Source organism: Phyllostomus hastatus, unplaced genomic scaffold (assembly GCF_019186645.2).
Source record: "Phyllostomus hastatus isolate PE091 unplaced genomic scaffold, TTU_PhHast_1.1 phas_contig_152, whole genome shotgun sequence".
Classification (NCBI taxonomy): Eukaryota; Metazoa; Chordata; class Mammalia; order Chiroptera; family Phyllostomidae; genus Phyllostomus; species Phyllostomus hastatus.
In genome coordinates this window covers 10,689,392-10,703,676 of record NW_025333622.1, presented here as the reverse complement: position 1 = coordinate 10,703,676, position 14,285 = coordinate 10,689,392, and the positions used below count along the sequence as shown (strand labels likewise).

Below are 14,285 nucleotides of genomic sequence, written 5' to 3'. Positions count from 1 at the left end.
GCATTGATCACCATCTGATGGGTTCTCTATTTCCTTCTGAACTTTCTGTTATATTGTCCATCTTCCCTCATGCAGTAGGTTGAATAATGTTCCCCCCACATTCATGTCCACCTAAAACCCTAGAATGTGACCTTACTTGGAAACAGGATCTTTGCAGATGTAACAAGAATCTCAAGATGAGATCATACTGGATTTAAGGTGTCCAATGACGGGTACCTTGATAAGAAAAAGGAGAGGGGAATTTGGACACACAAAGAGAAAAGGACATGCAAAGACGGGCAGAGACAGAGCTATGCTGCACAAGCCGAGAACACCAGGAGCCACCAGGAGCTGAAAGAGCAGAGGAAGATTTTTTTCCCCAGAACCTGAGAGAACATGGCCCTGCTGACCCCTTCATTTTGGATTTCTAGACTCCAGAAACATGAGAGACTCAACCTGTTAGTTGTAAGCCTCTGAGTTTGTGGTCATCTCTTACGGCAGCCTTGGGAAACTAATGCATCTCATTAGAAGGGCTCCACAGGGGCCAAGATCCGGGACTGTGTTTTTCACTGCTAGAGAATCCTAGTGCTGAGGACAGTGTCTGGCACACACTAGGCGCTCAACAAATAAATGCATGGATGCTTCACTTTCAAGGTGGAACAGTTTCTACAACTCAGGTAGGCCCTGAATCCCATTCTCTTTCTTATGTATAATCAGTCGTCCACGAAAGGTACACTTGGACCAGGCTCTCCCCTTATCTCCCACCACCATGAGGGATAATGTCTCTCTTGTTTCTCTTCCATTTTGCTACAGAGGTAGGTAATGGTACTAGCTTGGCAGCTAGGGCTAAACCTGGATTTGAAAACTGGTTGCACTAAGTATTCAACCCTCGGCAGGCAGAATAATGGCCCTGAGAAATACCCATGTCTTGATCTCTGCGACCTGTGAGTATGTAGTATACATGGCAAAAAGGACTTTGCAGAGGTGATTAAGGGTCTCAAAATGGGGAGATTATCTTTGGTCATCTGTGTGAGCCCAAAGTACTCACAAGGGTCCCTAAAAGAGGGGGCAGGACGGTCAGAGTCAGAGAAGGAGATCAGAAGATGCTACACTGGTGGTTCTGAAGATGTGAGAAGGAACCATGAGCCAAGGAATGCAGGCTGCTGCCTCCAGAGCTAGAGAAGACAAGGAAACAATTCTCCCTACAGCCTCCAGAAGAAACACAGCTCTTCCGATACCGTGATTTTAGCCCAGTGAAACCATTGCAGGCTTCTGACCTCCAAAACCATAACCTGAATAAATACATGTTGTTTTAAGCCACCAAGGTTGAGGTAATTTGATAAAGCAGCAGTAGGAAACAGATATACAACCTAAGACTGTTTTTCCATTTCTAAAGTGGGTGTTGTAATAGTACTCGCTTCATAGGGTACCAGGAGGTCTAAATGGACCATGGGCTGGAAGGCACAGGACAAAACATGTTCTCCATGCACACGGACCCTGTCTCCTGGCTCGGCCTGGCTCCAGGCAGGCTTCCTGAGGAAGGGGCACTCAACTGCATTCTGAAGACTAAGTGGGCACAGCTGATGGACACCTCCACTGAAAGGCCCTCGGGGCCTTCTCTGCTGCACACTGTCCACCTCTCGTGATGGCAGACTGGACCACAATAGCACAGGCTTCAGGAGAATGTGGCCAAAGGTTACCAAGCCCCATGGGTTGTCTTGGTCAAGTTCTACGGCAACAGCCCACTGCCCTTTAGGTCAATGATTCGTCCTGGGGAGGCCTGAGGAAGGAATGTCTCTTGGAGAAGAGAAGAAAGGCAGACCTCAAGATAGGAGAGCGATGCAAGGAACTGGATATGTCTGTAAGCAAATCACTTAACTCTTTTTGATTGTTATTCTGAGGCACAAATATGTTTAGCATTCAAATTTCAGTTTTCTCTTCTGCGTTCAAAATCCCCTTCTGTTACCCCCAAGCCTTTCAGAAAGTCTGACAGGGACTGGCCACAGACTCCTGCTGTTAGGCCAAGTTGAGAAATGATCTTGTTCACAGTCTCACGTGTAGAATAAACCACCAGCAGCTGAAGACCTAAAAACTGCTACCAGAGGCTGCCTGCAGGTCTACCAACTGTCACCATGAAAGAAACATGAAGAATATGGGCAAGTGTTAAACGCATAAAATAATCAAGGAGAGCCTACAGACACCTTATAATTAGCATGTCTGGGGGCTTTGTCCCCACCCTGTCCACGTCCTGTGCAGGGTGCAGCATTACGGGGTGGGACAACGAAGGAGTGTGTGGCCCGTTTTCTACAGAGGATGCAGCTCTGGTTCCATCACTTGGCTGAGACCAAAGCACGCAGAGCTCTGTGGTAGTGTCGGGAGAGGTGGGGAGGTGCATGAAATCTGGAGAAGTGGCTGCCAGGAAGAAGACTCTGGAAGGCATGTAACGTAGAGTCACTCTTTACAAAATGAACCAAAAGAAAGTGACCCTGGAAGGGGCAGGGTTGGGCAGTGCGGTGCCGCTGGTGCTCAGGTTTAACACAGATCATTCGCCTTCTCCGCTGCCTTCAGGATCCTCTTTTTAAAATACAATCATGATCATGTCAGCCCTGTGCTAAAAACACTTTAATACAGTAAGCTCTCAGCAGCACCTAATGAAGTCCAGACTCGGAGCCCTTCCCAGCCTGGTCCCACCCGGCCTCCTGGAGCCAGCGCTGGAGTGATGGAATTCAATCTGCCACGCCCTCAGAAGACCTCTTCTTGGGCTGGTTCTTCTGCCTGAAGTGCCTCCCACACCTTCCATCCCATAGGGAAAGTCTTCTCAGTTGAAAGGCCTAATTTCATGCCACCTTCTCTCCAAAACCTTTCCCACCCTCTGTTACAAGTAATGGCTCCCTCCTCTGGGGTTCCACCACCATAATGGCTAACATTACTTGAGTACTTACTATGAGCAGTAAGGCTTACTAGACACTGTGTCTAGGACTTTATGGACATTATCTGAATTGATTCTTTCGGCAACCCTGTAAGGGTTACAACCTTGCTTTAGAACAAAGAAGAATCACAAAGAAGATGAGAAACTTGCAGGCCACACAGAAGCCCAGACGGGATCACAAGTGAACTGACTCCAAGATCTGAGTCCTTCCTCCTGCACTGCACCGCTCCTGCTGCCAGTGTGAGAGTCACCCCTGCATTGCCGTGCATCCCAAATGGGCTGCTGCTCCTACATCCTGCTCCCTAATGACACCATGTGCTTCTGGGAACCCAAGCCAGACACCCGCACTCCTCCTATAATCTCAACACCAAAGTCCTGCTCTGCTGGGAAAAGAGCACTAACCACTGCACCCTTTGATGCTCAGCACTGGCATCTGCTGGAAGCCCCTCCCCATTTGACTTAGGTGCCCACTGTTTGGGCTGCAGCCTAGTGCCTAGTCCAGGGCCTGGGGCATATGGCTAGTCCAGTGGATGTTTGGGTATTGTTTCTTTCTTTGCGAGGACTTAGATCTAAGGGGAAAGAATACACCTTCCAGAAAAACAGTGGCCACCTTGATATTTTATGTTTCATTTTCTGGCCCTATTTTTAGCACGTCAGACTCAAGGGGGAATCCAATTAATCACTAAGTCCTGTCAAGTTTACCTTCCAAATAGCTTTTAAATCCACCCACTTCTTCCTATTGCCACTATCATCTAATTCAGTCTCTGGTCTCTTGCTGGTTTACCGTCACCTTCTAAGTGATCTGCAACTTCCAGCAGCGTCCCTTCTGGTCTACTTTGCATGTTCTAAAGCACACATCTGATCTAGCCTCTCTTCTAATTAAAGCCCAGCAATGGCTCCCCAAAGTCCCTCCAACAAAATCCAAATTCTCTAACATGGCTTATAAGACCCAGTCTTATCTGCCTCTGCCTATCATGCCAACCTCATTTCCCAACACTCCTCGGCTAGACTGCACTCTCTGTCCTTACTGAGCCCCAAGCCCACTGCCCTATAGACCCTGGCCTTGGCACAGTCTGTTCCCTGAGCCAGCTGCCCCTTCCTCCTCTGTACTTGGCTGATATCTGCTCACATTTCAGGTCCAGCTTAGACATCCCTCCAGGAAGCCTTCCCTGGCCTTTTAAGTTTTGGTTAGATGGTTTCCATGTGCCCACATAAAACCCTTCACTTCCTCTGTGCTAACCCTTATTATACTCCATTTACTTATTGGTAGATTGGTAGCTCTTTAACTTATTAAGGTAGACTGGATTATTGTTCCCATTCTGCAATCTCTCCTGTGCTAGAATCACACATCCACAGCCTTTGCCATGTCCTTTTGCACCATCTCCCACTACAGTAGGCAGAGTGTATCTCCCTACCCCACTGATGCTGGGCTTGGCTGCACAGCTTGCTTGCAAACATGACATGAGCAAAGGCTTTGAATGTGTGGCAGAGTTTAGCTTGGCCCGTTGGGCTTCTGCTCTCTGCCATGAGAAGAGCATGTGTAGAATGGGAGATATGTGAAGCAGACCTGAATTGAACTCTGTGTTTTAATTAAACTTAGCGGGGTGACATTGGTTCATAAAACTATACAGGTTTCAAATGTACAAACTCAATAAAACATCCTCTGCACATTGCATCATGCACCCATTGCCCCAAGCAAAGTCTCATTCCATCCTCATTTTCTCCCCTCCTCCCACTTCCATCTATTCCCCGCCCCCTTTCCCTCTGCCTATTGCCACACTGCTGTCTGTGTCTTTGTGTTATGTATACATTTTTTCTTAATCCCTTCACCTTCTTTCATCCAGTCTCTCTACCCCTCTCCCCTCTGACAACTGGCAGACTATTCCATGTATTCATGCCTCTGTTTCTCTTTTGTTCAGCAATTTATTTTGTTCATTAGCTGAATCCAACTCTTGACCTGCAACTTGAGCCTCCCAACCTTCCATGACTGTTAAAGCTGAACCATGAGCAAAAAACCCCCCCAAAACGAATGTTTGTTCTTGTAAATGACTAAGAGTTTGTTTGTTACTCAGTATTATTGCAGCAGAAACCTGACTAATACATGCGTCTACATCCCTCACTAGTTGTAAGCTCCATGTAGGCAAGAAAGAATTGTATCCCAAGCACCTAGCACTAGCACGGGGCTGAGCACATTGTAGGTGCTCCAACAATATCTGTTGATTGGACATACAACTGAATGATGAACATTGGCCAATGACATGTCTGTCTCCTGGCTAATGTGTGAATTCCTTAAGCCCAAGAATGGCAACTGACTTCTCCCAGTATCACCTAGTTATCTGACTTCCCGTATTGGGTTCTTGGTAGATATTCGATAAATATTTGTTGAAATTAAATGAATTGAATGTTGTGGGCTGACATGGGAATCAGTCCTTAATTTATGCCACTGTCTCTATGGGAAAATGCAGTCTGAGTGCCAAACTTGCAAATGAACTTTTGGAACCTCACTCGCTCATTGGTTCAGGATTGCCAGTTTTGTGGAAATCCATAACTGAACACATGTGCTATGCTTTGCAATATGGGAGAAGCTGAGAAACTGCTTCCAAACCCAAGATATTCATTCTGCAAAAATTTACTTTCCACCCACACAGACAAATTCATCACAGGTTGGATTTGAAGTTCCAACAATAAAATACAAGACTTTTTAGAGCTCATTGTTTATCTAGTTGCTTTTTATCTGCTTATACTGAATGCCTATTCTTAACACCCCATCAAAAGGAAATGAAGATCATTTTCTTACCCCACCTTCCCAACAAATTCACTTTCTACACACGTATGCAAGAAAGCTCAACCTTCTCAAAAGAGAAAATAAGTTATTTTTCTAAATAAATCTGTGGCATTTAAAATAAACACAGTGGGATGCTCTGCAGTTATAAGAAAACATCCCCCTTTAGAATTCCTAATTTTGAACGGCACTGGAAGCCAAATGTGAGTCACGGGTCTGAAGCTTAGTTTTATTTAATCTTAGGCCAGAACCAAGCCAGTGTGCAACCAGGTAACCTGACACGGCTGGGAAGGGCCGTCAGTCCACACCTCCAGAGTGTTTTGTGATCTTCATGCACAAGTCTCCAGCCATTGGTAGAGTTTCCCAATCATTCAGTCCACTCCAGTCATTTAACAAATACCTACTATGTGCCAGGCACTGTCCTAGATTCTGGAGGATACAATAATGAACAAGACAAGGTCTTTCTTATTCACATTTTAATTGCAATTGCAATTCACATTTATGCAGTTCATATTTTAATAAAGGGAGTGACAGAGAAATAAGATCAGTTCAAATAGTGGTAGGGTCATGAAGACAATAAAACAGTGATGTCACTGTGAGTGAGGTGAGGCTACTTCAGATTGGATAATCCCTCGAGATGTGTGTGTGCTGGGACCTGATGATCAAACCAGAGCCAGCTGTGGACAGATCTGGAGAAGAATATTCTAGATTGAGGAAACAGCAAGTGCAAAGTCCCTGAGGCAGGAACAGTCCGGCACACTCTTCAGTCAGAAAGGAAGCCTGTGTGGCCGGGGTAGGGCAAAAGGAGAGAGTGGCCAGAGAGGTCTGAGAAATAGCAAAGGGCCAGACTATGGAAAGCCTTGTATGTAGGCCCTGGCAGTAATGGAGTCAGACTGAATTCTAAGACGGAAGCCAGTGGAGGTGCTCAAGCTGGGAAATGACAGGATCTGGTGTGGAGTTTAACCGGCAGAAGTGAGGGAGTAAGAGTCAAAGCCAGGGGAGCAGTGAGCAGGCTTGTAGAAGCCTGGAACTCACAGTCACCATCAGTGCAAGCCCCATGCCCTCAACCTGTTCTCCCATTCTTCCTTTCCCCTTCTTGTTCGTATCAAAACCAGGCCCTCCCCTGAAGTCACGGCTTCCCTGCAGCCCACTCCAGGGCCGACCTTAATTTCAAGCTCCCCACAGTCCACTGCCCTTTTTCCAGTTCCCTAGCTCCAACAAGTCTTCCCCCAACTGCAACCTCCAGTGCACACACAGATCCTTCCGCCTTCTCACATCCCTCACTCCTCTGCTCAGGTTCACTTAGAGCTTAAAGCCCAGAGTTCACTATTATAAGTATCAATATCCACGTCAACATCATTGTCCACCCGCTGCGTGTACCCTCAGCTCCCAGGCCCCTCTGTCCCCTCTTGAAGGACTTCCTGGAAAAGCCCCAACTCAGGCTCCACCTAACTCTCGCCTACTCTTTGACTTTGCCAACAGAGCTGAACTTGACTTGGGAAAGCAAAACCATGCTTACTGTTTTCATTTCAAAAGCAAGACCACGAACCTCAACTGGGCCCTAACGCTTCCTGGAAATCATCCTGTATTTCCCATCTCCGTTCTCTCTCCCACTCTATTTCACACCTTCTCTCTGTTCAAACCCACCCCTCCCAACCTCTTCTCACTTGTCTTAAGTCACTGAAAATGATGTAAACAATATGAAAATACACTGCACACGCTTCTACCACCCACCTGCTCCTGGGTGCAGATTCTCACCTTCCCTCCCAGGACCAAGAAGGAGCTGTCCCACGCTCCTGTGTGAGGCTGGCCTCCCCACTGGTGTGCTAGGTCATACTTCCCCTCATCTGCTGAGAGACAACACTCCATGACTTTCTCCTCTCTCATATCATCAGTTTCCCCCTCTCCTCAGGACTTTTCCCAATAGTCCCCAACACGCTGCTATTTCATGCCCCTTATAAACAACAACACTACACTGTCTGGACTCCATTTCCCTCCTGCATTTTCTGCCGTCTTTCTCAGCAAACTCGTCTAAAGAGTTGTCTCTACTCTGTCCTCTTGTTATCTGCACTTGCAGCTTTAGCACCACCTCCCCAACTGTCACTGTCACAGTCACCAATCATCACCTGCTAAGCCCAGTGGACCAATTCTCTTCTCCTCTTGCCTGACCTCTCAGTGCAACCCGGCAGAGTGGACCACTCCCTCCGGGGACCACTCCGTTCCTTCTCTGGCTCCCCAGAGACCACCTTCTTCAGTTTTTTCTCTTCCCTGTCCTGTTTCCTCTTCATCTCCCGGACCCCTAAAAATCACCCACCTCAGTGGTCAGTTCTCCAATTACTTCTGCCCTCAATCTGCACTCCCCTCCCCACCGTCTGGTCTGAAGGCTTCCTTATGTCCCATCTAAACACCACAAACTCCCTAATTCGTGTCGCCAGCCTGGACATCTCCCGTGTCCTGCATTTGCCAGTCGAGTAGCCACTAGCTCCGCGTGGCTGTTCAGTCACCACTACCACGCTGTCACTGAATGAACCCCCGCACATAGCTCTGCTAAGACAGACAGGGCACCTGCACAAGTGGGACGGGGCGGAAAGATTAGAGCAAAACTGCTTAGCGGGTGTGTGCTGATGAAATGCTCTTCACGATCGGTTAATTCCTTAAACTCTACTCTTGGGCAAATGACAAGAAGAAAACCTTCCCACCCAGTTACAATTATTCATGAGAATTTTCCTGGCCCTGCTTCTTTTGTGTGCCAGTGATTCTGACGGAAACAGCCCGGTAAGGAAGCGCTGGAAAAGGCACAGGCAATTATGCACCTTGTGGCATCTCAGCTTTTGACTTCCTCCGTGAACTCTTCATTAATTCCATCCCCATGTTTTTAATTTGTTTCCTGAACCTCTTGCTTACATTGTATTCCCCCCTCTCCCTTCATTGTTCTTGGCTTCCTCCTCCAGAGGCTCCCAAATTCTCTTCCTAGCCCTCTCTTCTTCCTCCAAACTGCCCCCTTGTTCCGCCTCCAGCTTCTCCGCACCTGTTCTACTCTTTCTTATCCTTTTTTACCTTTAAAAACTGAAAGAGCCAAACTGACAGACACTGTTATGTTTTTTTCTTCTTCTTCTTCTGCCTGAGCTGCAGCTCAGGCTCTCTCCTTGCTTCTATAGTGAGAGCCTGAGTACTGGGTTACCATAGTAACGACAAATCCAACCAGGCCAATCCCAGTGATGCTAGGAGCTGCCACGGTGAGGAAGCCGCTCCAAGTTGCCCCTGAGCCTCAATGGGTCACGAGCATCATAAGTCACGACCAGGCTGGGCAGATCCTGCCTGGAGCCTGAGGTTGTGCATCAGGCCCACAGCTGTATGGCACATTCGGAGACAACATCATCAATAATAAGGCTTCCACTGTACCATCTGAGTATGTGACATTGTGAGGATTCAGTCAAAAAATTTCAAACATCCTTATTCTTTTACCTCCCCTGAGGGCATGCCTTTCACCTCTCTCTCAAACTGGGGAGAACTCCGTAGAAAGTAAAAGCAGACTGACAGCTCCAGGCTATCCTCTTTATGTCACATACCTGCCCCTCCCACCCCCAGAGTGGGCGACCGCGAGTGGTCCGGGTCAAATGATTTAAAGCACCAACACAGCTGGGAACATCTCTGGGAATTAATTCACATTACACAGTGATATTCTAGTCAGCGAAGAGACCAGCCCTCCCAGGTCACTGGAGTGAATTGTTACCACGGGGCAACAAGTGCTCTGCCCTGTGACACTTCTCTGAACATGTGAGCTGGCGAGAAAGAATTCAGGAGATACCTTTGCAGTGAATGGCACCAACCGCAGTGAGGGTCTGCTGCTGTTAAGCACTCCAAACAGGATTTATGTTTATTACAGTTTGCAACTCCAATTCTCCTCACCTAAAAATAAAGATGACAGCAGTTCAGATGGAATAATGAGCAATACCAGAAAAACCACCACACCTTATCTGAGGAAGGGCACAGAGAGACATTTATTGGCTCAAACTCTGGATGTCTCCATAATGACCATGGGCAGGACGTCCAAGTCCCAAGGTAGGAAGCAGGTTATCAGAATCACCTGGGGAGCCTGTAAAAGTGCAGATTCCCAGCCCCCTGCTGCTGGGACTCTAGCTGAGTAGGTGTAGGGCAGGGCCGAGGAATCTGTATTTTCAGGTGCTCTCTCAGGTGAGTCTGATATGCAGTTAGGTTTCTGATAGGCTAAGAATGACATCGAAAGGGATCATGGAATCAGGTCAGCTGGTTTCATGCAGAGATAGGCAACAGTGCTTTGGAAATGAGCATCTAGAAACAATGAGGGGCTCTGGCCCAGGAGGAGCATGAGGTTGTCAGTGGCCGTGGAAGTGAGGAGAACCCTCCCGCACCCGGCTCAGGGGTAGCTCCATCGCCTCAGCTCCTGCCTCAATGGCTCATAGCCCCTGCACTGCAGTTGAAATTAAAAGAAACAGGGGCAGTTTCCAAATCATTCCCTACCCCTAGAGTCATCTCTTCCAGTTGTCAGGAAATAGCAGCCCACAGAGCAGGCACTGGTGCTGGGCAGAAGCAGGCTGCTGGCAGAGCCGTGAAGCAGGGTGGGAGGCGGGGACGTGAGTGTCACACGGCCCGGTTGCTGCAGGCAGAATCCCACAGCAGGTAGTAAAGAAACTGTGGAACTCATTAAGCCAGGGAGCTATATATGCTAGAAAGTATAAGTAAGTGCTTAAAAAGGCTAGAGAAACAGAGGCCAAGAAGGGGTCTGTGAGGAAAACAAGCTATCCTGAGGAATATCTTTTGACTCTAAGTTGACTCCATGGAGGACAACCATGCCTACCCACTTCTCAGTTCTCAGTGCTGCTGACGGACGTGCTGGGCAGACCACCAGCCTGAGCCAGAATGAACCAGAATGCGGATATTTCCTTGTAGCTCACAAAACAGCTTTTTAATTCTGGGGGATTTTCATAAATGTCACATAATCTCTCTAACCTTGTTTTCTCATCTGTGAAATGGTGATTGTGCTGCAGACTCCACAGGGTTATTACAAACATGGTCTGGCACATACTAAACGCTCAATAAATGCTGGCTGCTGCTGCTACGTGAGAAAAGCTTCCATGGTCCAACAAACATGTGAAACCTTACACTGAAAAAGTGAAACAGATTTCCTTAGCACAAGGCTTCTGGGAGCCTTTGAACATGCCCAGTGTCATGGCACTCCGAGGGGCATGGTCAGTAACCTCTGCTCCTAGGACAACTTTTGCTCAGAATATTTAGTGGAATATGCATCTCTAGAATATTCTATAAGAATTACCATACAGCACACTTAAACACAGAAACATGCAACTCCATGTAAAAGAGAAGAGCCTATAAATACTGTACTGGACCTGCTTTTCCAACTGAACACAGTATTGTGACTATCCCACAGCAATGCATATATCTTCATATGGTTATTTTTAATGGCTACATAATACACCAGGGTGTGGATGCACCCAGACATGTTAGTTTGGCTATTACTATCTGCCCAAGAAACTGAGAAAGGACTTTCCTTAGGTTTTATCTCTCTTTAGGTTATCCTGGCCTGACCAGAGTGTTACTGATGTCTAGCAGTAAGCCTACATGAAGAACGAACAAATAACCAGCTTTGATGCCCAGCTGAAAACTCACCTCGGGACTTCAGGCTTTGAATGACCAGAGATGAGAGTAATTTACCTTCAGAAAGTGGAGGACCCATCGGCTATTGGGCAGCTATTGGACTCGTCTCCCAGGGTCCCCATCCTACTGTCCTGGGTTCCAGGGAAGGCAGTAATGAGGATCTCTGAGCTATGTGCAATGTTTTATAAAGCTGAGTGGGAAAACGTGCACAGATTCAGCCAGGCCTCAAGGGTCATGGCTCTAGGCTGGCATGCGATGCGCTCTGTGGAGTGGCACAGTCAGTTCTTCGACTGCCGGCTTTGAGATACCCTAGATGAATAAAGCCCAGGAATGGGGGTTGCTCCTGAATATATGCAGTTTGTTGAGTAGACAAAAATCTCTCAGTATGGGAACTCCAGTGAAGAAACATAATAAAAAAATTTCTGAATGGGGAAGCAAGCTGGTCAAGGAGACTCCATCTGGTGAAGAACTGGGTTACAAAGGTACATGAGGTCCAGTGGCCATCTTGATGTGGTCGTTTTGACACAACTGACTTTTTAACATGCAAAGAGCAGTAAGGCCCTTTTAGGAATTCCAGAAACTACAAAGTGCTTACCTACCTACTCTGTGACTCTAATAGCACATGTAGATTAACGACATCACTATTGTCCTTGGAATGATGGAATATAACAGAAAGAAAAACTGAGGTGGGCCAGGAGCCTCTGTTGCATCCCCTATGTAATTACATAAGTCTCAGTTATCTTCCTTGCACTTTGCATGTTTGAATACTCATGGGTCAAAGCCACCGTGCCACAATGGCCTCTTTAGTTTTCATAAATTTAGGATTTGATCTCATTTATCATGGGCTTTAAAAGATCAGGGCATAATTTAAGTCCTAGTCCTGATAAGGCCTAACCCATATATAATCTAGAGCAAGTTATTTAACCTTTCCAAGTCTTAGATTCTTCATATATAAAACAAAGGTAATTTCGTATCATTAAATCACTAACACTTTTCATTAACATTGTCTATTGTGTGTGTATGTGTGTGTACCCAGTTCTGTGTGTCCCATCTAGAGAGACCACACGCAGAACTGTGGCTTGTACGTAGTCAGAAGGGACTCAATACACATTAGTTTCTTTCCTCCTTCCCTTAGTGAAGCTTTGTAAAAATGAAGAATATGTAAAAAGGTGTCCTTTATAATTCAGTAAGCAGAAGCAAGAAAAACTAAAACAGCCAAGTAAATTAAGAGAGGGAGGGCAAGTGCCATATATTTCCTGGTTAGTGAATGTGTATGAGACTGTGGCCCGAAATTAGCCCCAAATTCCAGAGCCAGTCCCACTGGATATATTCATAAATGCAGCTAACCATGCAGTGCCCACACAATAAATGTGTAAATTCAGTTACCTTGCTGATTATGCTCCCATTTGCAAGCACACCTTCCTCTGCAAAACTTGGCATTGGAAATACAGCCAATAATAAAATTGTCTAAATAGGTGATATTTCTTGCTTAGTTACTGACAGGAATGTTTTTAATTCCGTGCCTTTGGACCATCGCCGGTCTTCTCCAAGCCTGCAGCGACGTTTGAACTCGGCAGTTCAAAGTAAAAGCTTTGCCTCTAGATAATGACATCAATTAAATGATTTTTATTCATAAGTCAGAAGCAATAACCAGTATTTTTACCTACCTCTTTTCCAGCTGTTACGTAGATATACATATTTTTCTTAGGATGAGGAACAAGTTTGTAAAAGACAGGTGTTTCTTCTTTAATTTCATAGATAACCTCCGGACAATTTGAGGTCAAATTCTCATCAAGAATAACCTATTTTTTTCCAAAAAAAGAAATATGATTTCTATTAAATATTTTGAATAGCAGGGTGGTAAAACTTGTAGCTTAATTCTAAAACCACATCCTTTCTTACTCACTAAATACGTTGGCGAAGGTACCAGGTTCCTTAATCACCCTCTCGTGTCTGTCCTCAACAAGGCTGGAAATAACGAGCACAGGATTTCTGCTTTTGTAAGGGACAAGGTCACACATGCACACACACGCACACACACATGTGCCTGCACACACAAAAGCCACTCTTCAATGCTGGGCAGTGACCTCACACGTCAGCAGTTCCTGACCACATCTGATCAGCCTTATGAGAAGCTACAAGTGACAGCTTCATTAGAACTAGGCCAAGACTGATTTTAAAACTAAAGAAAGTCGGCTCACCATATATTTGTCTGGGTTATTCTGATTCTCCCATATAATTCTACATAATCGTGCACTTTAAAGTAATCAGGACAACTTATCAGGCCTAAACAATGAGTATGTATTGATATAAAAATATAAGCGAGTCTGGCTTTGAAATTGGGCGAACCTGAGCTTCACTCATCTTCAGTCAATGAACACCTACCGAACATCCACTCCATCAGGCATCATGGAGGTGCTTGGAAAATGCAACGAACACAGTGGCCGGGGAGGGCATTGTTCCTACCCTCATAGAGCTTATGCTCATGCATGCACCCAGGGACATGACGACAGACAGTTAACAAAAAGTGACATAACATATATCAGAATGGCATAAAGGTCAAAATAAAGTGGGGTAAGAAGATGGAGAATGCATCCTCAGAGGGGATCTCGCTGAGAAGGTGACACTTATTTAGAGACTTGCAGGGGATGATGACATCATTTGGATATCTGGGCAAGTGTGCCTTTAGAAGAGGGACCCATAGGTACAAAGGCCCTAGGATGAGGGGAGGCCAGTATGATTTGAGCAGAGCAAGTGGAGGTAGAGGGGAGTGAGCTGTGAAGTAACAGGGTGAATAACACAGGTTCTTGCAGGCCTGTGTAAAGATTTTGCCTCTCACTCTAGGTGAGAAAGAAGGAGTGTTTGCAGGGCTTTGAGCAGAAGCATGGTAGAAGGCTTATCAGGAGACTATCACCATAATCCTGGAGAAACACAATGGTAGCT

At 46.2% G+C, this 14,285-nt stretch overlaps 1 protein-coding gene across 1 annotated transcript in view; it reads right to left on the bottom strand.

The window, feature by feature from the left end:
• Positions 1-14,285, bottom strand: part of PLXNC1 (plexin C1) — a 154,366-nt gene that overhangs the window by 98,663 nt on the left and 41,418 nt on the right. Inside the window, exons 3-4 of the mRNA XM_045830553.1 lie at positions 13,010-13,144; positions 9,499-9,599 (exon numbers count right to left, since the gene is read on the bottom strand). Of these exons, the coding sequence (XP_045686509.1) occupies positions 9,499-9,599; positions 13,010-13,144 (236 nt within the window). The remainder of the gene's footprint in view (positions 1-9,498; positions 9,600-13,009; positions 13,145-14,285) is intronic.